General features: G+C 43.7%; 1 protein-coding gene across 1 annotated transcript in view; it reads right to left on the bottom strand.

Annotated features, from left to right (window-relative positions):
- Positions 1-26,735, bottom strand: part of itgbl1 (integrin, beta-like 1) — a 46,019-nt gene that overhangs the window by 9,162 nt on the left and 10,122 nt on the right. The window contains exons 3-8 of the mRNA XM_080786395.1: positions 22,859-23,005; positions 20,985-21,107; positions 18,496-18,636; positions 15,712-15,852; positions 13,350-13,496; positions 2,265-2,381 (exon numbers count right to left, since the gene is read on the bottom strand). Coding sequence (XP_080642521.1) covers positions 2,265-2,381; positions 13,350-13,496; positions 15,712-15,852; positions 18,496-18,636; positions 20,985-21,107; positions 22,859-23,005 — 816 coding nt within the window. The remainder of the gene's footprint in view (positions 1-2,264; positions 2,382-13,349; positions 13,497-15,711; positions 15,853-18,495; positions 18,637-20,984; positions 21,108-22,858; positions 23,006-26,735) is intronic.

The raw sequence follows: 26,735 nt of genomic DNA, 5'->3' as shown, positions 1-26,735 counted from the left end.
TACACGTACACGTACACGTACACGTACACGTACACGCACACGTACACGTACACGTACACGTACACGTACACGCACATCACATGCACAGCACTGCTCTATAGAGGCCGGGGAGGCAATGGGGTCTCTGGTTCTGTACAGTTCTGTATAGTTCTGGTACAGAATGGTACTATAGCCACATGACCGAGAGAGAACCATGATGTACGAGAGAGAGAGAGAGAGAGAGAGAGACAGAGAGAGACAGAGAGAGACAGAGAGAGAGAGAGAGAGAGAGAGAGAGAGAGAGAGAGAGAGAGAGAGAGAGAGAGAGAGACAGAGAGAGAGAGAGAGAGACAGAGAGAGACAGAGAGAGAGAGAGAGACAGAGAGAGAGAGAGAGAGAGAGAGACATAGAGAGACAGAGAGATTTCATCAGTCTTAGAGTTCACTATAACAGAGTGAGGATGAGGTGGAAAGATGGGAGAAGCGAAGACATTATCCAAAGTGAGGGATGGAGGCTCTAGCAGGAGATGGTCCATCTCAGGAAGCCAGTGCACTCCCCCTGCCCACACAACTACTCTATAGCCACATACAGTACCTAATAACTTCCACAGGCCTCCGCCTATAGCATCTAATCTGTCTGTTGAACAGACTGTGTCTGTGTGCGTGCGTGTGTGTGTGTGTGCGTGCGTGCATGCGTGAGTGTGTGTGTGTGTGTGTGTGTGTGTGTGTGTGTGTGTGTGTGTGTGTGTGTGTGTGTGTGTGTGTGTGTGTGTGTGTGTGTGTGTGTGTGTGTGTGTGTGTGTGTGTGTGTGTGTGTGTGTGTGTGTGTGTGTGTGTGTGTGTGTGAGAGAGAGAGAGAGAGAGCACGCATGCAAGGACATGCACATGCATCTCACAGCGGTGGTTCCCTGCCAGTCCCAGAGTGTCCCTATAGCTCCCCAGGCTGAAGCATTGTCTCTGGGCAGTCCCAGTGCACAATGAGCCCCAGTAATGCATTCACATAAATATTGCAGCCCCCTTAAAGGAGCAACTTCACCTCAGATACTGCAATGCACCAGTGACGGAAAAACGCCACAGCTCCCCAAAAGCACATTAAGAGAGCACCCCTGAGCATATATCACTTCTGGGGCACACTTATACTTCTGTGTGTGCGTGTGTGTGTGTGTGTGTGTGTGTGTGTGTGTGTGTGTGTGTGCATGTGCATGTGCATGTGCATGTGCATGTGCGTGTGCATGTGCGTGTGCATGTGCGTGTGCGTGTGCGTGTGTGTGTGCGTGTGCGTGTGTGTGTGCGTTTGGAGGGGGGGGGGGGTGCACATGTGTGGAAGTGGAAATGTGTGAATGCCTTCAGACTGTATAAACATGAGCTCGCGTGTGCATTCGAGACATCGGAGAATAAATTGGCATATCAGAAGTGTTTGCGTTTGGGAGAAAGACGGTCTCAGTGAGGGAATAGATTGAGCACCCGGCAGAGTTCTAGCATCGAACACAAAGGCACGTTCCATCATTAACACGAGTGTATAGCGGCAGAGTGTTGCACACTCCGCCCCCCCCCCCCCCCCCCCCCCTCCCTTGTCGGCTCTGTAAGGCACTGCAATTGCGATCCGTGCTTCTTACGCCATAAGAGCTGGCAAATGAAGCATGCATCACGTTTGACCTGCACCTCTACAGCGCGTCAAGTGTAGGTGAAACGTGCTCTGTGAGGTGTGCATATAGAGTGACTGTGTTTATTACAACTGACACTGGCTAATAATTCACAGAATACAGATATATTGTTTATGTGTTTTGATTTGTATAAATTGTTTAAGCCTAGATTTAAGCCACCCAGGATAATGGTGAAATGATATGACCATAAAACATTTCATTTAAGAATTGTCTTTATAAAGCCCACAAAACAAACAGTATTAAATATAGTATATCACATAATAAGGGTGGTATATTGTACAGGGTTTGATGAGGGTCCAGGTAGGGCCGGGCCTTTATTTTCGGGCCTGTTGAGAACTCTAGTTTTCGCGGGCTGCCGGGCACTAATATAACTTTGGGGCAGGCCCGTCTATAGAGTTTAAATGGACATCGAAGAGGAAGTACGGGGAAGGATCAACATTATGGAATCAGGGATCATATCTCTATATGGGCGTGTATGTGTTTGTTTGTTTGTGTGTGTGTGTGTGTGTGTGTGTGTGTGTGTGTGTGTGTGTGTGTGTGTGTGTGTGTGTGTGTGTGTGTGTGTGTGTGTGTGTGTGTGTGTGTGTGTGTGTGTGTGCGTGCGTGCGCCATGTATCCTCACCTCCACAGACCTCCCCATTGATGTCCTCACATTGGCGGTCATCACACTCACAGTTCTTCCCGTGGACACGGCTGTCGCCTGGGGGGTGGCAGGTACACTGCCCGCACTGGCACTGCCCTGCACACAGAGAACACACACACACACACACACACACACACACACACACACACACACACACACACACACACACACAGTCACACACAGCTCAAGATGTTCCTCTCTAACTTCACTCACTCAGTCTCTAGTGAGTGCAGGCCAGGCCACAGGGGAGTATATATTGAGTGAGCATGCAGGCTAATGGTGAAGCTCATTAGAGAGACATCATGTATTTCAGTGGGTCTGACCTGTCAGCAGAGGTGTGCAGCGTGCATGCGTACTGTAATCCCAGATTTGTTATAAAGAGTCTCTCGAAGAGTTGTTGCATTCGGCATGACCCCCCCGAACACAGATTTCCTCGAGGGAAAGGCTGTGCAAATTAAACCTTCACATCGAGCAATTACTCAATATATGCAAGTTTAAATTGTCTAGGTTTTGGAAGAATAAATTGGCTTTGTGTTCATTCATTTATTACGGCTCTCTGTAACAAGACATGATTATAAAAAGTAACAGTTGGCACAGAGCAATTACAAAGGTGTACACATCCTATCGACGGCAGGAAATAAAATATACTCTTTAATGTGGTTTTCGAGTGTGACATCATCTTAAATGCAGCACTGTATCAGTTGCAGGTGTATGATGAGAACACTTGGTTGAGGGCCCCCTTTAGAAGACCCACATAATCGAACCCATGTGGATACATTGAGGCCTGGATTTGGGTGGGTGGTTATATAGCAGAGTAGCTCTGCCAGAATCCCAAACCCCTATTTCTCTTGGCCATGGGAATATTCCACTATGGGTGAGGAGCAAATGATTGGATTCCCATGTGGGAGACAGACAATCAAGGTGGTTATTGCATTCACACCGGGTATGAAACAAGTTTATTTTTTTAAGAAGCAGCATGATTCAATACTAAGTCAGAGTAAAGACGCAATAATGCTTGAGGCAACGCAAATAGAGCTGTATGACATTGCTATATTAATGTGTGAAGAAATGTATTTCCTGTCCTGCTATGAGTATTGAAAGAAAATGAAACATAACATACTGGGTGATAAACAAGGGAATATATTGGTTGAAACATGGTTGAATATTTAACTGCGAAATGTAGTGTACGGAAGAAATGTTTTGTTTTGTGGAGTTGAATTATGGTCATTCATTTTCTCTTGACAAGGTTTGGTCATAGGGGGAGCTGTGGGGAAAATGCATGTTAACAATAGTTTCAGGAAGTGAGGTACCAGGAACAGCTATAAAAGTATAGGAAGTGAGGCAGCTCCCATTTTAGGTATAAAAAAAAGAGTGTTTGGTGGTGGTTTGCAGGAGACTCTTTTATAAGACCAATACTAAACAAGAATCAGAAATTGATAAACCACAGAGTAGTGAGGCCGTAAAACTTTGACATCTGAAGAAGACAAGTTTGGTCAAGGAACTATTAAGGGTTTAACACTGGATCCAGAGCTTTTGGACAAAGGGGAGCCTGCTGTGCTGTGGCCTCCTGACTTGAAGGTAGGGTGAGGAATTAGCCGCAATTTGCAACTCTAGATTTTTTTACAATTGGCTGAATCTAGAGTTGCAATAACCTCCATCGACTTCCTATGCATGGTTTTGGTTTTGCATTGGTTTGTGACCTCCTGGTCTTAAATTACGTTAAACTCACCAACATTGCAGCTGTAGTCCAAGCTTGAATTATCCTCTTTCGATCTGGTGTCGCTTGTTTATCATAAAAGTCCCCGTAAAAAAAGTTATGAGCTACTTTCTGTCCAAAATATTCCACAACTATTATTCCGAGCCGCCATCTTGGATTTTTTCAACGTGCCATAAAACAAGACGTGAGGGGGAGCGCTTGTTTAATAGTGTCCCTCCCTCCCTAGGGTGTCGGCCTCTTCTTTGGGTGTCTTACCTGCGCAGGTAAGATTCTATTAAACAAGCGCTCCCCCTCACGTCTTGTTTTATGGCACGTTGAAATAATCCAAGATGGCGGCTCGGAATAATAGTTGTGGAATATTTTGGACAGAAAGTAGCTCATAACTTTTTTTACGGGGACTTTTATGATAAACAAGCGACACCAGATCGAAAGAGGATAATTCAAGCTTGGACTACAGCTGCAATGTTGGTGAGTTTAACGTAATTTAAGACCAGGAGGTCACAAACCAATGCAAAACCAAAACCATGCATAGGAAGTCGATGGAGGTTATTGCAACTCTAGATTCAGCCAATTGTAAAAAAATCTAGAGTTGCAAATTGCGGCTAGGTGAGGAATATACTTTTTGCCTTTGCAATGCACAATACCTTTTTGATACTTAATACTCATTGGAGACAACTTTGCATTGAGTTTGTATTTTGAAATACGTATATCATTTGATCAAGATTATGTCAGCTAGGAAAACAGTTTTGTGTTTTCTTTTTGGTCTGCATTACAGTTTGTTACAGTATAAAGAATTACTGATGCAGGTAACCTTTATTTCGCACCTTTATTTCTTTTAGTTCTTTAATATAACTCAGACCTACAATTCTATGGTTCTGATTGTTATAGAGTGATGCTGGCGAATCGCTCAAGAAGAATAGATATAAATCAGCTGTGTCAATTGGGTAGCTAAATTGGCAAGCTATGGCAGCTGGGCTCCAGGGGGAAACACTAAAATGAAGGGAAAAATTGACAAATAACTGCATATAACCGCAAAAATGGTGGAAAATAGGCCAAAAAAGAGACAAATTACAGCACATAAACACAAAAATTCTGGGCACGATGCATGCATGCACGCCACGCGTCGTGAACTTGCCATACCTATAGCTTCTGCTGAAATGACGCCACTGTTATAAATAGACATCTGGTGCTGGATCCAGTTTGAGAAGTAGTTAGTTGTGTGTGGATTTCCTGGCCTACAATACATGATACAACACTTGTAAATGGGTTAGGGTTATCATTCCATTAAGCAGTATATAAGCACACATTGTGCTCGCTGGTTTTACCCACGAGTTAAAAAAGAATAGAGAGGGCACTGCATGGAAATCCCCTCCCATCCACTTGCATGGAGTTGCTCACCCAGCGCTGCATACTCCCAGTGCCGTCTCTACAGGGGGGCATTGGGGGGGTATTGCCCACCCAGATTGGATTGTGTGCCCCTCCAGTCCAGATTGGCCAGTAGTACCCTACTCTACCAATATTTGTATGTTTTACAAATGTTAAATCTATGAAAAATTAAGTGCACTGCATACTCCCTTTTCACCCATTCTTGCGGGTTGTGAATTGTGATGGGCAAAAGGCCTATTTGGTGGCATATGCGACGCCTTTTTGCGTCATAGAATTTTATTCATGAATGTGCAGGGGGGCCGCGACTCGAGTCATGAACGTGCACTGCTGCTATCGAGTATACGATCAAGCTCTGTTTTATCGTGTTGTTTTATGTGTCTGGTCCCAGCTGCAGTCACTTTGGTTTCAATTGGCTTCAATTCTTCCTCTCGGTTCTGGGGTCTTCTTGGTACAGCACACTGTTCATACATTGCTGATGCGCTGCTGATGTCAGTTGAAGAGAGTGACATGCCTCCTGTAATTCCATTAGGCGATGTGATTGTTATCGTATCACTATCTGCTATCTGGTGACACTATATATACTCAAATGTTTTACTTAAGTAAAAGTATCAATGCTGCAATATAGAGATACTCTGTTAAGTAAAAGTCCGGTATTCAAACTGTAGGCTTACTTGAGTAGAAGTACAAAAGTATTGGTATCAAAATGTACTTCCATGAGTGAGTGACGTCAGGAATTCGGCGCTCTATAGAGCGTCACTAGTCCCCGCCACCCCTTTCTTGATGACGGCCCGGAAGATAATTTCTCATTAATTTTTCCCAGAGACGTTTCAGAAAGTATTTATTTAAAGACCTGTAAGCCTCAGGGAAAGCCGGCCGGGTACAACACTTTTTTTGTTGTTCTAATTATTTGTTGGGCCCAATTGTTTTTGTTTATTGTCATGATTTGTCACCATCCGAGTTGGCTTTGTCCAAGGTCCATGATATTGAAGAGACAAAGCATCCAGGAGCGCTCCAAACAAGTGAACTAATTGCAAAATGAATTCCCCCAAAAAAGGGAATTATTCAGCTGGATGAAGACAGATTGTTTAAACACACTTCAGGCTTCAGCCCTTTCTCCTCCTCAATTATTGACCGGAGTGTTTCCTCTTTGGTGCAATCATCTTTCTTCCACGGAGCTTTCCTTTATAGTTTATAGTCCTGCCTGCAGAAGCCAGTTTTGACACAGTGTATCTCTGTGGTCATTAAACGGCTAGGCTATTTCAGATTTTTGGCTAAGATTGGTTTTCCATATAGTTTGCAGGAGCAATACATTGTGTGGTCTGACATGGTCTCCCTTATTTGCACCTCCTATAGGCTAATAAGGCTTGGGTTAATTGTGCACGCATGCACGCACGCAAGCACACGCACGCACACAGTCACGTAGTCAAAAGTGCTGTATGTCACACTGGCCTCTGTCTGGCAACCTCTCCAATCTCCATCCTGCCTCAGAGATAAAACACCATCTGCTCCAGGGGCTCAGTTACCCTAGCAACGAGTGATGTCATAACACCCCTGCCTTATCGATTATCTCCGTGGTCGTCACAGCTGCCTGCGCCAGCGTGTGTGTGTGTGTGTGTATATGCGACTATGCGTGTACGTTTGATCTTCCTCTCTAAGAAATGGACGGCATCTTACAGTAATAATCACCAGTGATCACCAGTCTTGGCACATTCTGCCGAAATTAAACACTGAGCACGAATAGTCACAATGATGCAAAGCCGGTCTGTTCAAACCTTGTCCCAACCCCTATAGACGTAGTATCATTGAACAACACAGGATCTGTATAACTTCAAGGCCAGTTTGGCATGCAGCCTTCGTTTATCTCCAAAGCTTGTCTTCTTTCTGCTTGGTCTTCAATGGCACTTTCCCTGTTGTGTGTGAGTCTTGTGACAGCTAGAGAAGGGGTCCGGCGTCTCTACCAATATGACACATCCCAGCGACAGACAACCCCCCCACACACACACACACACACGCACACAAGCTGTGCTGTGTCACATCCTGTGGTGTGAATGAAAAGGCATTCCATTAGCGCCCAGAGCCCAGCAGCTACAGTCGGATACAGAACAAACATTCTCGCCGGCCGTCACCCTTCATACATCATCGGCGGGGACAGTGTGACACATCTCTGTTATTAGACTGCTGGAAATACTTTTCTATTTAAAAATAGAAAATCACACCTGCTCAGACACATGTATGACGTAAATTCTCTATTCATTGTCGAGGGCATTTAATTGGTTGGTGAAAATCTATATACACTATAGCTGAATATAGAAGGGGCTAACGCACTTCAAAGATAAAAGCGAGGAGCATGTTTGTTGATCTTTGGCATAGAGGGGAGGGATATGGAGAGTTGGGTTGCCAGTTCACTGCGTATAGTCCCGTCTTTTTCCTGAATTTTGATTGATGAATAAAAAACAATTGACATTGAAGAGTGCCATTCCTCTCTCTACGCAGGGTGCTCTGCCAAAGGTGTCCATTCGGGGGCTAGTATGAATGAGGCCTAAGTCGTTTAACCCTCATTAAACGTAAATTATAACGACACCCAGCATCACATTTATTCTCACTTGAAAACTATTATTTTGATGAGCGATGCGGTCGCACAACTAAGTAGACATTAGGCTCAAGAGTTATTATTCAAAAGACAGTTATACAAACCCGACACAGTGCAACTGAACTCACGTTCCCTAAAATAACACCTGAGAGAAAGGCCATTAAGTGGTGTAAGTTGAGCGAATCCCCTCGTGTCCTCCACCCTCCCTGTTCTGGTAGTGATTAATCAGGATATATTCAGCACATGGCATGGAGAGGGCCATGTACTGTACTGTTCAGTACCAGTGAGCTAATGAATCCATATGGATGCATAGGCAATCATTACTGCCACGTGGCGCCCGCGAGAGCATGCTCACTTTCCAGAGTGGATGTTCATTAGCAACCTATACTGTAAGGCCAGAAGTTACAATAGCATGACCCCCTTCTACTCTGCAGGCATGCACTTTACACTGGCAATATTCAGTATTCAGTAATCATATCCGCTGTATATTTCCTATTAGTGTAAAGTCATGGCATTATCTTAATGTCAAACGTACTGTAGAGTAGAGTAGCATGGACTATTACATAACACACATGTATACAATTAGTGATAATCGTGTGTAGGCCGGGGAAGCCCAGACTTTTGCAGTGAATGGAATCCCAGCAATCAGCAGAAATGTGATGAAAGCGTGTGTTGTGCCGTGAGGAAATACCGCCGAAAGAAGCGAGCGGCCGACTTTAGAAGCTCGGTGGAAGAAAAAGGCTCTGAAGGCTGCTGCTTTGAATATCAAGGCGTTTCTGCTCTGGCTGTGCCAGGCGCACTCATCCATGCCTCAATGGTTTTTCATCTTCTGTCACCTTTGCTTTCTCTCTCTCTCTCTCTCTCTCTCTCTCTCTCTCTCTCTCTCTCTCTCTCTCTCTCTCTCTCTCTGTCCTTCGTGCTTTCTCACTCTCTCTGTCCTTCGTTGCCCCTCTCTCACTCTCTCTCTTTCTCACTCTCACTCTCCCACCCTGCTTCTTGTCTCTTGCAGATCTCTCCTCTCTTGCCTCTGTGAGCCTGTTTCATAATCATTTAGTTTTGAACCATGACACTCTGCTTCTAGACAATATAAGCCAAGAGAGAATCCTCATGGGGAAAAAGTTAATAAACTTAGTAAAAATATACATGCAATACACACACACACACACACAGCTGATAATTATGCACCCACATAACACACACACACACACACGCACACGCACACAGCTGATATGCACCCACATAATAACACACACACACATTTCATATTGCTCCCACTCTCCCGCTGTCACTTTCTCATTTTCTACCGGTATGTCTCACGCACGCACACACGCACGCAGACAGACAGAATCACGTAGTCAAAATACATTAAGAAAGGGGTGGTTTTTTGCTAGATGCACATAATAGATTAACAGCCTGGGCACAGCAGCCAATGAGATTGTAAAAAGAGATTAGCAGGCACGGAGAATCCATGACATATCGACGCTGCCTTCAAAATAATATGACCTCAATTTAGTGTGTGTGTGTGTGTGTGTGTGTGTGTGTGTGTGTCTGTGTGTGTGTGTGTGTGTGTGTGTGTACACGTTGTATCGCGCACGTGCACGCGCGCCATAATGTCCTCAGTTTAACATAATCCGAACACTTTTGTTTCAAATTCACATTTTGTCAGTTGTAGGAATATTCACAGTAAACTGTCTGCCTATAGCCTGCAACGCTATGGAATGGGTGGGCTGAAAGATAAAAGCACATGCTAAAGGGACAGAGTTCATGGACCCCATTAATTGTTATTTTGCGCAGGTTGTAAAGTGCCATTTTGTAGCACCAATTCCAGATAATTTAAAGGTACTGCTGGAGGAATTAAAGCTAATTAACTCTCCTCTCTGCACAACTTAATCTTCTCTGTTTCATTAGGGTGTGTGTGTGTGTGTGTGTGTGTGTGTGTGTGTGTGTGTGTGTGTGTGTGTGTGTGTGTGTGTGTGTGTGTGTGTGTGCGCGCGTGTGCGAGTGTGCTGTGCCCACTGTGGACTTTTTCCATATGGAATTGGTTTTAAGGATACACAAAGTACTATAGCAGGGAACGTAGTAGATGTAATAAATATTGTAGTTGCAGGGAACCAAACTTGTTTTGACTTTGGGTATAGAAAACAGACGTTGTGGGAGCTTCCATTACCAAATCCCTGTCGCTCTTCCACAGAAAACTTGGCCCGCGGTGCCGACAATGTTGTTTTCTCCATGGTAACTGTCCCATTACTGCCCACCAGTCCAGGCCTGCTTTAGTCTCAGGTGTATGGATTAGAATGGATTAGGAATGAGGCTGGCTCATTCCCATAGGCCTAAACCTATAAGGGATACCAGTAGCCGGGTAAGGGTGATACAGTATTTGCACGTGTGTGCGATTTATAGTCGCACACTGGAAACGGCAGATCTACAAGCTCACAGTGGGCCGCACTGCGGCTCATAAATGTGTATATGCATGCACAACAGTGTTTATGCACACAACATTGTGTGTGTCTGATCATTTGGGTTATACGGCACCAGTGGCCGAGCTGAGGAATCCCCGATCACATGGGACAGACAATCAATGGCTTATTACATTAACCCCATGGTGAATCTAGGGGAGCCCAGCAGCGACCAGGTGAGCGATGCTCTTCCTAATGGAGCCAACCACCAACTACAATATTGGCAAACACTCAGACATTTACCAGCCAAATTCAATAAGGACGCGTCAAGCTGAATTAGTGCGCAAGGCCAGTAGAACAGAGCACACTTTAGTGTAACTTTATCAGCATGGGCTCGTCACTTTACCCTGAACTATACATGGGAACAATGCCATGCAGGGCTTGGAGAAGTCCAAAAAATGGACTATACTGAATGGATGTTCTATAGCTGCTGTATCAGTTATTTATCATGCTCCAAGACATTTTTGAAAAGGTGGATTTATATTATTAACAAACTGCCATACTAGCTATAGGCTACTTTGGAACAGCAAAAAGTGCCATTCAAATGTATTGTTGAAACTGTTCTCATTGCCATTTGTAATGTATAAGTACAGTATGTACGTATGTCTGTAATCCACGTATCTCGAGAACCGTTCCGCTGCTCTACTCTCTAGCGTCGAGTAAGTTGTGGTCATGGACAGATAGACATTTAACGGCGGGTATAACGGGTATTGTGTAACAAGGTGCAGGTGGGCCATGCATTCCTTATTTACATTGTTCCCAACTTGCATCATTCCCGAGCCGGTACTGAATTGGCACCTGTCTATAGTACATACAAAGACGGAAGCAAACAGAAACAACTACGTATAGCTGCATAACTTAGTGTATACAGGTTTAAACATACAATGGGCCATTCAAATGTAAGGTAAAACAGGCAGTATAGTATTAGTTACTTACTATGAGACCTAGCAGATCATGTCTGTCCGTGCGTGCGTGTGTCCCCCCTTTGTGCCCATATATGGAGCTGAGTGATTTGTTTTTGATTGATGCAACACACTCCATATTTGGACGTATAGCTGCTTTGGGGACTCCTTATATGGTTATGGCTAGGTTAAAAACTTAACTTAAAAATAACTCTAAAAAAAAACCAAATATGTACGAGCTGCGTTCGCTTCCCGCGTTTGCGCGTCTTACTGGTATAGTATAGCCTCGGCAATAGCCATAAAGGTCAATGAAACATGTTCCCTCATCGTTTTGGAAAACGGGAAGGGAAAACGCCTTCGGGGAGGGAGCGTGCTCGCACATATTTTAGACAGCTCTAGCCCAAACACTACAGCAACGACGCTGTGCTCACATGCAGTCACACAGTGCAAGCCACACACGGTCTCTCCATGACATATGTTGGCTCTCTCGCCCCTAGGATGCGCCACTCTGTTTTACATCCATCTGTTCTCCAACTCTCTCTTGTCATCGTCTGTCTAAGAGGACTCCAGGGTACGTGACTCCGACAACAGTGGAACGAAACACATGTGGCCAGGCCCTCTGTTTGTGTAAGAATGCATGAGGAGTTTCCATTGTCGCCTCAGTGAGAATATGATATTAGTTATTAGATCTGACGTTTGTGGAGGCTCTAGAACGACAGGCAGCCTCTGTTCCAGAAGCACCACTAATGAAGCTTACGGTGCACTGTAATAAATCTAGACACATCGACCCACAGCTAGCACTATTGAGGAAGACATTCCATCCTGGGCTCACATACTGTAGCTGGCCAGTAACGCTCATTACTCACACACACACACACACACACACCAACCCACCAGTCCAAGCCACTGGTCCAAGCCGCGATATGACCCGGAACTTAAGCCGGTGTTTACTGTTTACTGTCTACCACTACCAGTATAGGCTATGCATGAACTAAACTACAATTGAGCTTGCTTGTCTCGCTATATGAAGAGGCGTTTACCGCATGTATTTGCTTTGCAATTACCTTATACACGCGAGGTGCATAAATCTCTGTCCTGTCAGCTGTCAGGTTGTTTATTTATAGAGCATGCATGGCTCAGAAAGGAATATCTGATTTCTTTGGTTTGGCCCAAGTAAAAAAATCACACTTGTGTGAAGTGCGGGCGCTCTTATCATCATACATTCCGTGGTATACACACACACACACAAGGCTGGGCATACCTGTAGGAGGGGCAAGCGCCACACAAAAAAAAGAGTAGTACATTAAGTAGTAAACGTACATTGTGTATTCACGTACAAGTACAAGTACACAGCCATGGGCAATCAGATCATAACATAACAAGTAGTAGTAGTACTAGTAGTAGCACCAGTAGTAGTAGTAGTTGCGAACGCAGTGAGCACTTACTATGAGACCTAGCAGATCATGTCTGTCCGTGTGTCCGTCCGTCCGTGTGTCTGTCCCGCTATCCAAATATGGAGTGTGTTGCATCGCTTACTGTATATGTGGACCTTGCCCCTTTTGTGCCCATATATGGAGCTGAGTGATTTGTTTGTTGTGGACCTGGCCCTTTTGTGCCCATATATGGAGCTGAATGATTTGTTTGTTGTGGACCTGGCCCCTTTTGTGCCCATATATGGAGCTGAGTGATTTGTGAGTCATGGTGACATCAGGGGACTCCTTATATGGTTATGGCTGAGTCATGGTGACATCAGTGTCATGGCGTGGTCCAACTTGTAGTAGTACTAGGTGGCACGCCAACACATACACTAGCTGTTGATTGTGTATGTACTTCAAAAAGTCTCTCTCTCACTCACTGTATATACTGTACTGTAAAGCCCTTAGTTTAGCTCATGGTACAGGGTGAGGCGACTAGACCGTACAGGCTGGCTGTGGTAACCATGGCAACAGCAGGGGAGTGCAGGGTGTGTGTGTGTGTGTGTGTGTGGGGGGGGGGGGGGGGGGATGGGGTTACCTCGTCCGAAGCAAGGCAAGCTGGACGTTCCCCGGCACTTCTTCACACTGCTCTCCAGGGACAGACCGCAGGACAGAGGATGCTCGCACTTCTTGCCTGCCCAGCCCTCCTTACAGTCACACCTCCCACAGTTACACTGTCCATGACCTGCCATGGGAGAGGAGAGAGGGCCGATGGGAAGGGGTGAGGACTGGAGGACTAAAGGCTCTGGCTCTCAAACACTGCATGGCTCGGGACTCAATTTTGTGGGTCGCAGATAAAAACCAAATATGTTTCCTACATTTAGTTTTTAATTATTATTATTTCAAAACATTTAAGAAAAAAAAAATCCCCAAAAAAGCTAAATTTTTCATGAATTTAAAACAAAATTAAATTATTTTTTTCACGAAATCAAAGAACAATGTAAGAAATTCCATAAATTAGAAAATAGCCGATCTATGCTTCGCGCCCCGTTGTAAGCTATAGTAGATGTGCTATATTTTCACTTAGTTTGGGTCCTGGCCGGCAAACATCTAATTTCTCTTTTGGGAACCACTGGACTAAGGTATGCATGAAGCTAAGTCAGACAAGCAGAAAACACGTTTAATGGGAAGCAGAGCAGACACTGGGCAGGAGGGCACGAGGGCTGAGCGGGTGAGAGGGCATGAGAGAGAGAGAGAGAGAGAGAGAGAGAGAGAGAGAGAGAGAGAGAGAGAGAGAGAAGAAGAGACGGGCACCTTTGTGTGACTATATAACCTCAGACAGCAGCAAGCTGGCAAGACGCCAAGCACTGCTCCAGAGTGCTGCCGAGCCCAATGGTCTGATGTTATGACAAATCTCTGGGATAATAATGATTATACCTTCACGCACTGCAGGCATTAGGTGCACATAATGCAGTACTATCCATCACATTTTGTCCATTCATTGTTGTGAGACAGCAAACAGAGCATGGTTATAGTGTATGCGGTCTGTACTATATCAACTTTTTAAATGGCCATGAAATTGTACTTTTACCATTTAGAATGGGAAGTGTGTTTTGTTGCTGTTGCTGCTGAAATCCGTGATATATCCGAATATGAATGCTTTATGTCAATGCATTGCATTATAGTATCGACTCAGAACATGAAGGAAATTGTATAGTCCTGATGCGGGGGACAGTGCTGGGAGAGAGTTGGCTCAGGAGTGGACACATACTGTAGTGTAAAGTGTGTCGCAGGTGTGCCTCACCTTTGCTGGTACGTAGTGATTAGTGAACCATCAAAGGCTACAGTTTTCTTTCTCTTTGTTTTGGTTTCTTTGGGCCTGAATAAACTCCAATGTCTCCTCAGCCGTGACCATCTATCTGCACCAACCGTGTTTGTGTCATTAAGCATGACATGGCTTTTAGCCAGTTGTGGAAAAAGTTATACTGAATTCAATAATACTGCAATGTAGAACTACTCCGTTGAAAGTCAAAGTCTGCAATTCAAAATGTACTTGAGCAAAAGCGCAAAACTATTCGCATCCAAATGTATTTAAAGTACCAAAAGTAAAAGTACTCATTATGCAGAATGTCTCATTTTCAAATCTATAAAAATCATTTAAAAATAGCCGATCTAAGCCTGGGCCGTGGCTCAGCGGTCCAGGCACCTTGGCTGGTAATTGAGTCTGGCAGTGTGGCCACGTGTTCGACTCCCGATCCCGACGGCCTTTACTCCATGTCACTCCTCCATCTCTCTCCCCATTTCCTGTCAGCCTACTGTCTGTCCCTCCATAAAATGTATAAAATAAAGGCAAAAGCCACAAAAAAACATAAAAAAACCCCCAAAAAGCACACAATGCATCGCATCGCAACGCATTGTGAGCTTTTATATATCGTCTCTTTTCAAACGGCCAAAATGTATTATGGGGCTGAAGTGGTTACGGTATGTTTTATCTTAATAATCAAAGTCTACAAAGTAACTATAGTAGCTAAAGTTCTCAATAAATGTAGTGTAGTAAAAGTACAATATTTGCCTCTGAGATGTATAGTGGAGTAGGCTAGAAGTAAAAGTACTGGAAATTGGTAGTACAAATACCTCAAAATTGTACAGTGCAGCACTTTGCAGAAATGTACTCACGTAGTTATACTTTCCACCACTGGCTTTAGCTCGCGTGGATTGGTCAGCTGTCATGTACTGTATAGTAACCTCTTAGGATTACTTAAAGTCTACATTCTGAGCTGTACGTGTGTCGTTTGAGACGAAGGGGCTCCATCTTGCGCCCACCCTTATCCCTTCCCTTATCCCTAAACGTATTTGCCATTTTTTTTTTCGGCTATTTGAAATAGTAAAAAAATGGCAAATTAGTTTAGGGATGGGGTGGTGCAAGATATAGCCCAATATGTCCCCCGCATTCCACTGACCTGAGCAGAAGTCATCCGTGTACCGGTCGTAAGTTGCGTGACAGATTCTCTCGTCGCACTCGCAGGTGTCTCCGTGAATATCGCCCCAGTCTCCGGAGGGGTCTACGTCGTAGCATGTACACTCCCCACACACACAGGTCCCTACAGCGTTAACACACGCACGCATGCACGCACGCACACGCACACACACACACACACACACACACACACACAGTCGCAATCATCATCTATGTATGAAAGTTTCTTGTCTTTTTAAGAAGGGTTTCATAATGAAACCCTTCTTAAAAAGACAAGAGCCGTGGTTGCATGGCCTATTGAGTTGGAGGATTATAGGAGCACTCTGAGACAGTTAGCAGAAGAGAAACTTAATTGGAAAGGAGACATGCATGGTAGAGAGAGGCAGACACCCCCGACCCCCAAGAGCTCGATCTGACTCCTTGGCCCGAACCCCACAATGGTGGCTGAAAGAACTAGAAGGGACCGTCAAGGACGTAATCCGAGTTCCCAGAAGCTACAGTATTAGACAGATGCTGTTGGGGGGTCTGTCTGTCTGTCTGTGTCTGCATGTCTGTCTGTCTTGCTCTCTCCCTCCCCATCTGTGCCTCTTTCTCTTCCCATCGAGATTCTAAGCCAGGGCGCCAGCTGAGCAGCAGCCAGTGGAAATCCCATTTTCTCTTATCAGCAGTGACAGAGCAACGGGGGAACCCTGGGGGTGAGTTGGGCCAGCTGGCAAGCCTCTTGGCTGGAGCTGGTGTGCATGCAGACCTGGCCCCTGGCTTCTGGTTCCCGCCTCCCTCCCTATACAGTATACCTCACAACCCCGGAAGCCCTGGATTTATAGAGCCACGCTTTTTCATGTCCACTGGCAAAGTCATGCCCAGCTCCTCTCTGAGCATAGTGCAGCACCTCTGTACCATGGCTACTGTTCAGCAGCTTCTATAAAAAGGGGGACGTCATTAGAGAATACCGAGCGTTGCATCCATTGTGTTCAGAGATCATTGTCAGAGGCAAGCCCTTGGAACGCCTTTGACTGAGCTGTCATACTTGCCACGCTGTTATGTGGAAAGCCTCTTCATAAAACTAAACAGGGCCGTTGTATTTTTTCCAGTGATTTTTATTAGAAAATTGAATATGAATGCGTTGGGTATATATGCCTGGAGCGTGGCTTGCTTGTTGGAATCTTGATGGTGTGCCAATTTAGAGCTTATTATTAGCTGGAGAAAAGATGTGAGCTGAACAGAGAGCTGGGGGGGTGGGGTGGGAGTACGAGGGAGTCGTCTAGAGCTGTCAGTCAAATCACACACCTTTTTAGAGTGCGAGCTACAGATGGGGGATAATGGTAGGGAAAGAAAACCCACTGAACCCCGGCACTTTGCAGGCTTATGGTACATGATGATGCCCTTGCATTTCTATGAGATGATGCAAAGACAACAGTATATGTAGTCGAGTCCTCTATTGAGCCCCCACTGCAATTCTTATCATGGCTGTTCTTTTGAAGGATTTGAAAAATGCTGTAAGAAAAAAAAGGATTATAGTTTCACGCTACCAGCGAAGTTTACCCCCCCCCCCCCTTAAAGATTAAGCTAAGACAGGGAAGTTTGAGAAATCCTTCTCTATAGGCTACGCGAGTGTGTGTACTGTATATGAGTAATTTACTCCCTCTAGACTTAACACTCGACGAGGACCCGAGGGATGCACAGAGTGGGAAATCTCTCAGTCGTCTCTTAATTTGGAATAACCAAATTTGAATCGGTGATTGTCCCCAAAATATTGACACATCTGCAAATCCCCATAATTATTATATGGAGTACCCATGATGTTATCAATATGACGTCATGATACTGATGTCATAGACTGGTGTGGACTTCATATTTGGGCATGGCTGACATGGAACACCATATATCGGCCATATAACACCATATAAAAGGGACACAGAGACAGAGACAGCAGACAGATTCAACGGGTAGACCTACTCTGGCAACAGACATTGCATAACCAGGATGCCCTGCATTCTGAACTTGCATCATTCCCCGACTTGCATCATTGAGCCCAACTGGCACTGGTCTAGCATTTCTGGCTGATGTTAATGTGAAAATGCCTGTGAAAATGCCTGTCAGCTGTCACAACCCTACCGTGTGTGGACTGTGGAGAGAGCTCCATTATGGAGACTGAGCAAAACTACAGTGAGAAAGAAAAAGCAGTTAACGGTTGTTGACCACAAAATGAGAAATTCAGCTGGGAGATGGGGCTCATGCTGTAGCACTTAGTCAGATTTCAGCTGCCCCACAGTAATTCATTTTTAGAGCTGTTCTAAAACCTCCTGGGACGATTTCTGCTATAGGTTAGTATGGCTTTTTTCCCCCCTCTGTCCGCCTGTCTGCCCAACTATGAAGAATTTCAGTGAAATTCACGCAATGAAGGGATTTATTTCCATTTGTCTTCTCTCTGTCTTCTCTCACTGCTTCGCTTTCTTTCTCCGTTCACTCTGAGAAGCAGTAATAGTTTAAGAAAAATAGCTAAAATGTATTCTTGTCATCCTAGTATCCTACACTGCAGCACATTGTGATGCCCCCACATATGCTTGGAAGGGAAAACACAGACGGCACTATTTCACCAATTAAAATGACAGCAACAGATGTGGGCGTTGATATCATGGACATAGCCATAATTGAATTGCAGAGCACAATTTAGATTACATACACACAGGCTATTGGATATAAACTATATGGGCATGCCCCATCCGGTACACGTTCTCCCTCCCTCCTGTGTCTGCCGGAATCAGACCTCTATTGCTGCAGATCTTGCCATCTGGAGACGTGCATCTCCGCTTGCTCTCCCATGGGCTGATGTCGCACTGGAATTCACATTTGTCTCCATGCCAACCGGCGGCGCAGTAACAGTTTCCACAGTAACATTGTCCATGGCCTGGAAGCAGAATGGAATACACATTATTCACAGACAGTGCATGATGTCGCCACTCAAAACACACCCTTCTATACCTATTGATACAGTGATTCGCTCAAGTAACAATTTGTATAAAGGGTAAAAAAAAATCACACCCGTGTGAAGTGAGGGGCGCTCTTATCGTCATACATGATCCATTCATTTGTGTAGGACAAAAATAGCTGATTTTATATTTACGTAAATTCTCCATTCATTGTCAATGGCCTTTAATGTTTTTGTGACAAGAATCTACACTGTAGCTGAATATAGGAGGGGCTAGTGCCCCTCGAAAATACACAGGGGTAAAATAAAATATTTCTTTCCCTTGCAATCCAACATAATGTCCTACTGCAAGCGCAATAAAACAATTGCAGAGAGTAATTTGCCTGCGGTAGGTAGGTATATTATACATTTAACATGTTAATGTCCTTAAATGGTATTTGTTTTGCAGCGTTCTAAAATGCATACCGGTAACCCAACATTACATGTTAAGCTGACAATTACAAAAAATCACATGAACAATAGACCGTCAAAAAAATCATAATAACATAATAGAAATATTTGCCTCATTGTTAAGTAATGGCTGAGGGGATGAACGTGGAACTGATTCTACAACCTACGGGCATCTGAACCTACGTTAGTTGCTCACCTTTGATCTTTCAAGACCAGGTTATAATAGTACATGCATGGCATGACTATTTCCCCCAGAATATTTTCATGTCACTTTGGCATTTCCAAGCTAGCAGATCAGGACAGGATACTCAACAAAGGTAGGCTATTTGTAGAATAATGAAACATAATGGAGCGGTCCACTTTATAAAGAGTCGAATTCCTTGAGAAACTAAACGAATTACTGTTGCTTGATGGCTTCGGAACATTGGTCCCGGGAGAGCGTATTGTCTATAACAAGTCCTTGTGCTCCTCAATGACCTCAACCGCTTCTACATCACTCAAGTAAAATTGTGCTACGAGTATTTCCAAAGAACAATTCTGAAAAAGAATTTGAATCCTTCACATACCATACATTCACCCAGGAACCTGAAAATTGTAATCTTCTAGGCATTCATTGTGGGGCTGTAACATGTGTAACATGTGTGTAGCAATAGTAGTAGTTGGTCATTAAATGCAATTAAAAAATCACACCCGTGTGAAGTGAGGGGCGCTAATATATTAAAGTCTAACTCATGTTGATTAGGTGATGTAATGGTGATTTAAAACAAACGGTGCAAACGCAAACATTAAACGCCATTAACGATAAAGAGACATTATGACGTAAATGTTCCTTTCATTGTCTATGCGTTTACAAAACAAACATTAAACCTGTATGTGTATAGGAGGGGCTAGCGCCCCTCAAAAAAGAATGCAATGTTAATTTAATTTCATATGAATTTCTTTGCTGTGATAGTTGAGGCAGAGGTGTGAATACAGTATCCCCAAATTTACTCTGAAGGCAGAGCAGCAATTCAGAAGCAGAATAATGCAAATTGCTGCCTCAATGTTTTCCCACACCACCTCGCATGATTAGTTTGTTAGCTCAGAAATGAGCAAGAATCAAAAGTTACAAGGCTCACATAAAAAGGAGCCAGTGACCTCAAAATCTTTTTCCTTCTTGGATTTAATTATGCTGTAGTTAATAGAGGCCCATTCAGCATGGCCACTTTGAATACTTGGACAGATTCTAATGACTTTGTTCCTCACAATTCCTCCTAATGGGGAGAGGCCATAATGTGTTTTTCAAAATGAAATTACTGAATGGCTAATTAACATTGACAAGCTGGAGCTGGCAAACCTGAGGGAGCACAAGGATGAGTAGCTAAAACTGTGAGGAGCAGCATAGACGACAGGTCAAAGTACAATTAACTTCCAATGGCAATTAATTAACCTTTTATAGAACATATGGGGCCTGGGAGTTTTTCTTAAGAGAACGTGTTTCTAATTGTGCGTAAGGGGCAATTCTGTGTCCTTTGATTTAGCATGCCAGCCGATGATGGATGACTGTCTTTATAGGTGACAATCAACGGGTACTAAAACAAATCACAGCAAGGGCTATGTGTGAGTGATATAGTTACAAACAAGACGATAATAAATTGCTTATGTACCATTGATCCCAAGGCCCATGTTTAAGCACGACCTCATAATGAATACGGTTCAATTAACTAAAATATCACACTGTCACAGCAGTGATTACAAGGCTTTTTCTTCTTTTTCTTCTACCCAGACAGAAAATGTGTAAAACATGGACACTTTAAAGTCTTGGGTCTCTTTTGTGTTTGGGGGTGCATGGGGGATAGAAAAAGTGAAGGGCAGAGATCAAGAGCCATGGGGCATACCTCCACACACCTCTCCTGTGTCCTCATCCAGACACTCGCTGTCATCACACTCACAGAAGTGTCCCGTCACCAGCCCCATGCTATCCGGGTCGTTACACATGCAGCTGCCACAATGACAGGTGCCTATCAAGTACAAAAAAGAAAGCCTTCAGCCAAATACAGTATACAGTGTGCATATTTGTTTAACTAAAGAGTATATTTAGTTAATGTAGTGACAATATTATTCACACGTGTTTAAATGTAATTGTAAATGTTGCAGGCTGTGTCATCGTGGTTGTATTTGTATTTGTCTGCGTGTGTGTGTGTGTGTGTGTGTGTGTGTGTGTGTGTGTGTGTGTGTGTGTGTGTGTGTGTGTGTGTGTGTGTGTGTACGTGCTGGGTGCGTGCAATGCATGTATTATTGCAATTGACTTCAGGGCCAAGAACCCAGCTGGTTTGCAGATGGTTTGCATTGGAGACTGCGTCTGTGAATCTGTGTGGCAAGAATTCAAGCCTGGTTTTTGAATGTTGGAAGCAGCTGTGAGTGTGTGTGTGTGTGTGTGTGTGTGTGTGTGTGTGTGTGTGTGTGTGTGTGTGTGTGTGTGTGTGTGTGTGTGTGTGTGTGTGTGTGTGTGTGTGTGTGTGTGTGTGTGTGTGTGTGTGTGTGTGTGTGTGTGTGTGTGTGTGTGTGTGTGTGTGTGTGTGTATGACTGTGCGCGTGTGCGGTATTTTTGAGCTAGCGATAAGCTTTAGGGCTAGAAGGCTGGATGACAACTGCTGTGAATAAATTAGCATCCGTGCTAAATTGAACAGGCCACACACATGCAGACACTGAAACATGCTACACACACACACACACACACACACACACACACACACACACACACACACACTGATCACATCCTCAATTTTGCTGCAGGTATGGTACGTGGGCCGGTTGTGAGGTTAAGCCCAGATACAGGTATGGGGTTGTCAGCACGAGGAAAACGACCTTAAACCAGACATCATCTCACAGTGTGTGTCTTCAGTCTGCCAATGCTTAACCACATGTGTCCACAGACATAAATATGCCAACTGGGGACTGACACCGCATGTGTACCCAAAGAAAAAAGAAATACCTCTCTCACAATCTGATTAGACTTTCATCTAAACTGGCTATAGTCAGATTAAAGAGTGAATTTCAATGATCCCTACTTATAGTATAGGCTACTTACAATAATGTTAACTCAAGCCTTCAATCTTCCCCTTGATGTGTTGAAGCTCCTTCATGCATGAATGTGCTAATTAGCAAAGTTTGCAAAATAAATATATTTCATATAATGATGGTATAAGTGAGATTAAATGATCCGTAACTATCCCTCATTAGACAAGTGCAGGTTTATCTGGGTCAGCACATGATTATGTATAGCCTACTATACGAGTGTATTTCGTATATAAATAAGTTAGTGAAGGTTTTAATCAAACAAGTTCCCTGAGGTGTGTACATTCAACATGACTATGTAGAAATGGGTGTTGTACAGTATAGGCATTTTTGACCAGATTTGACTGAGAGCCTGCCATCGCTTTCTTTCTTTTTTCTCCAAAATGAGAAGTACTCTTCACATACTATAGAGCATGTCTGAAATAAGTGTCGGAGCTGAAATCGACATGTAAATATGAAATAAATGCTTAAACATGTAGCTATAGGTGTAATGTTAGAGACCACAGAAGTGAACCTTTCAAGACATTATACTCTATAAGCCATATCTCCAAAACTGGTGGGTCAAACTGAACAACCAATATGTACATTTGAAGCTATGATGAAAAAAACCAATGGCAGTCCCTCAGTCAAATTTGGTCACATTTGTGTGTGCATGTGCATGTGTGCTTTTGCTTTTGTGTATGTCCTGGTATACCTGCATTGGAGCACACCACTCCCTGTGGGTTCCTGCAGAGCTCTTTGCTCTCCTTTTTGGATAAGTTGCACTCCTCCTGAAACTGGCAGCTTTCTCCATGCCAGCCCTCATCACATTCACATGTCCCGCAGTCACAGTAGCCACGGTCTAAAAGGAGAATGAATGAATACATTACATTACATACTGTATGCTGTATCAAGATCGATATACAGTATTACGATCCACTCCTGCAAGTTGTGTAAATTAGAGCCGCCAACTGCCTTGTAATACACGCGATACATCATACACCCATGAAGCTACAGTATTGGATTTAACGGACCAGCAGTATAGCATGTTTAGCTCATTGAATACGACATAGTTTACTTTACTTTACTTTACAACCATTTTCTAAAGCATGCCTGCAATTGCCCTGCATGGTACAGTATGTTTCATTTTCAAGGAAGCCTCTGGATTCCATAACAGTAAGGGCATTTTATCAGGTATTTCACCAATCTGGGAACTAAATTGCTACCAAGACATTTCTTCACCAATGTGTTTCTAAAGGTTGAAATTCAACTCCTGTGGGAAACCTCGTAAAAAACAGCTCAAAGACCGAATTCTTAAGTGCTTGAATTGGACATGAGTAACTTTTGAGGGGTCAAACTAGGGTTTTTTCATGATTCTGGGTTGATTGCAAGCATTTATCCTTAGTGGAAAATCTGCCACGCACACTTTTGCATTTACATACAAAGTTGCATTTATTTCAAGGGGTCAGTGATTGGTGTTCCTGTGAGGTGCTCAAGTAGTTAGTGAGAGCAGCACCTCTTTAATGTCTGGCTATATACCCTTAGACGTTCTGCTATAGCAGTTGAGAGAAAAGAGATAAGAAAAGAAAAGAAAATAATACTCTTTAGAGTACTAAACCGTTTCCTGTAATTGTGGCCTCTAATTTGCATATTTAGGAGTATGCCGCTTAGCACTAATTACATCTAATATTCCTTAAACACATTGTCTGACCCTCAGAACATAGATATTTGTCAGTTTTTCTTGTCATGTCATTACAGTTATATTGAAGAAATAGTAAAACATTGGCAGCCATTTTGTTATTCAAACTAGAGGGTTAAAAACTAACATTTTCACTTGGGAACCATACTTTTATCCCCAAATGCCTCTAACCAATCCAATCCAATCCACTTTAGTTATAAAGCACATTTTTATACAGCAAGGTCGAAACAAAGTGCTAACCTCCCTATAGAAGGTATTTTTTCTCAATAATTGAAATAAATGCAACTTTATATGTAAATGCAAAAGTGAGCGTGAAGAATCATGAAAAAACTCTAGTTTGACCCGTCAAAAGTTACTCATGTCCAATTTAAGCACTTAAGCACTCCGAAAAAGTAATAATAATGTGAACAGCAATTTGTCAGATTCTAGTGAGCGAACACAACACATTGGCACTGATCTGTCTATAGTGCATGGTTACATTAGCTCCAGACAGAGAGACACGCCTTCTTTCAGACCCACACTGTGAAATTGTCATATAGGTTCTTTGTCTGTCTATTATGCCCCGGAGATCCACGCCGTCATGGTCACCTTCATTTTACTTCATTCATCTTCCATTACATTTTTTTAAACAAAGTATATGAATGTGTTTTATAATCTAGCACATTCTTACAGTTTCTGATGTCTAACAGCATGTGTAACAGTTGAAGCAGAGTAATAGATTCCACTGTCTCTTGCACCTCTGCTCAGATGGTTGATGGACAAGACAACTATAGAATCTCTCTCTCTCTCTCTGCCTGTCAATTTCTCTCATACGCTTGTGTATGCACCCAAGAAATATGTAGTACGGTTAGTCCATAAAGACAATTCATTGTTTGTTGAATTTTCTACCTGGAAAATAATGTAAATAGAATATATGATTGTATCAGATAGTTCAAACATGCAGAGCTTTCTTCAGCATTGAGATTGTGTCAGCTAGGCTACTTAGTTCTCACTTCTCACCATTATTTTTGTTTAATGTTCTTTTTGTGGCTTTCGCCTTTATTTTATATATTTTATGGAGGGACAGACAGTAGGCTGACAGGAAATGGGGAGAGAGATGGGGGGTGAAGACATGCATGCAGTAAAGGCCGTCGGGATCGGGAGTCGAACCCGCCTGGCCCACTGATCCATGGCCCAGGCCAGTTCTCACCCTTCCTAATGGTCAAAGTGAACATTGTGAAATGAAATGCAGGGGCAGAATAGTGCGAATTAAAGCAGTTGACAACTTATTATAAATGTCGGGCCCCGGCGCGTTTTTCCGCAGGGGGCCTTGTGTGTCACACTCCATCATGCCTCCGTCTCGTTCATCATGTAAATGTGATGTCCTCTTCAAGGGCTATCCATCAGTCCCTAACAATAGGCTATGGGTAGAGCCCCTCGCTCTGATCATTATCGATACGTCCCGGGAGTCAGCGGCAGGTTGAGGTAAAATTATGCCGTGCATCGTTGACCGTTCCAGTGAAATGAACACCAAAGGGACATTACGCTGCAGGAGCACGCACACACACACACACACACACGCACACACACACACACACACACACACACACACGCACACAGAGTAAAGACATGCACTTCTTACACTGTGTGTGGGGAGGGGAAAATCAGAGTCTAAGAAAAGTTTTTTTTGTGGCTACATAAAAAGACATTGGATGCTGGCAGATAGCTCCTGCACTCATAGTTGATGAAGTGCTAATTACCCCCCTGCAATCAGTGTGAGGGACCCTACACACACACACACACACACACACACACACACACACACACACACACACACACACACACAGTCATAGTAATATTTATATTCTGTGCCCATCGTGGAACATTTCTAGAAATATAAAGTCTTTAAGTCAAGTCAAACTCTTTTTAGTGCCGCTATATATTCCCATATAACTAGTTATAGAAGTATATAAATGCCGGGGTACACTGATGAGGATCTGTTGCTATAGCAGCCTGCATTATGACTGTATCCTCATCTGCATTCGGAGGTCGGTCGGTGTGTTGGAAGCTGTCATCACAGCTGTCAGCACATTAGGGAACACCTCAGAAATATATGGCTTTTCCGTTTGAATAACCTTCAACAGTCGTGCCTCGCACAGCTAAAAATAAGGCTATGGGAGTAGGGTTCCAGTCAACAGAGCAAATCACATCAGGGGTAGAGAAAGGTTTAGTTAATAGAAATGATCTATTATCTGTTTGTCCTGCATGTTTCATTCATTGTCGTCATCTAGGCTATACGTATACAGTATGGCATTCTATGGAAATAACTTTCAAATGAATCTCAGGCGCAAAGTCACAGCGATACCCAATGACAAGAGAACTTATCTGCATTAATCAAATTATTCCAGTCGCTTATGTGCATTAAAAAAACCATCTTAAAAAACCCATCTTAAATTATTATTCACACATTTCCTTGGTATCACCTGGCCCTCCCAGAACTGATGTACAAGATACAGTAGACCTATAAATCTTAAATTTGTAATTTCTTAACCCTCCCGACTTAATTCAACAGGATATTACAAAGTCGCAGCCACCCACCGGCGTCCATTAATCTCGGCTTGACAATCATTCTGACATATAAATTGGGTCCCTCCTTATCGAGTGGGCGAAAGTTTATGTGTGTGTGTGTGTGTGTGTGTGTGTGGGAGGCTGTCTGTCTGTCCACGGTTTATATACGGCAGTGCTTCCTGCAGTAATTCACCACTGCCCTGGGGGTGTCTGAGCCACGCCGATGTGACGGACAGCTGCGCCTAGCCAATCCAGTCACTACCACCACCACAGACATAGCCAATGGGAGGTCAGAGAGAGGGTAAATCAGTGCCAGCAGCTATGGCAGTATAATAATGGGTGATGC

Source organism: Protomyctophum bolini, assembly GCF_963924005.1.
Source record: "Protomyctophum bolini genome assembly, chromosome: 16".
In the NCBI taxonomy this organism is placed as follows: Eukaryota; Metazoa; Chordata; class Actinopteri; order Myctophiformes; family Myctophidae; genus Protomyctophum; species Protomyctophum bolini.
Note: the sequence above shows the minus strand (reverse complement) of the source record. Positions and strands in the feature narration are given on the sequence as shown.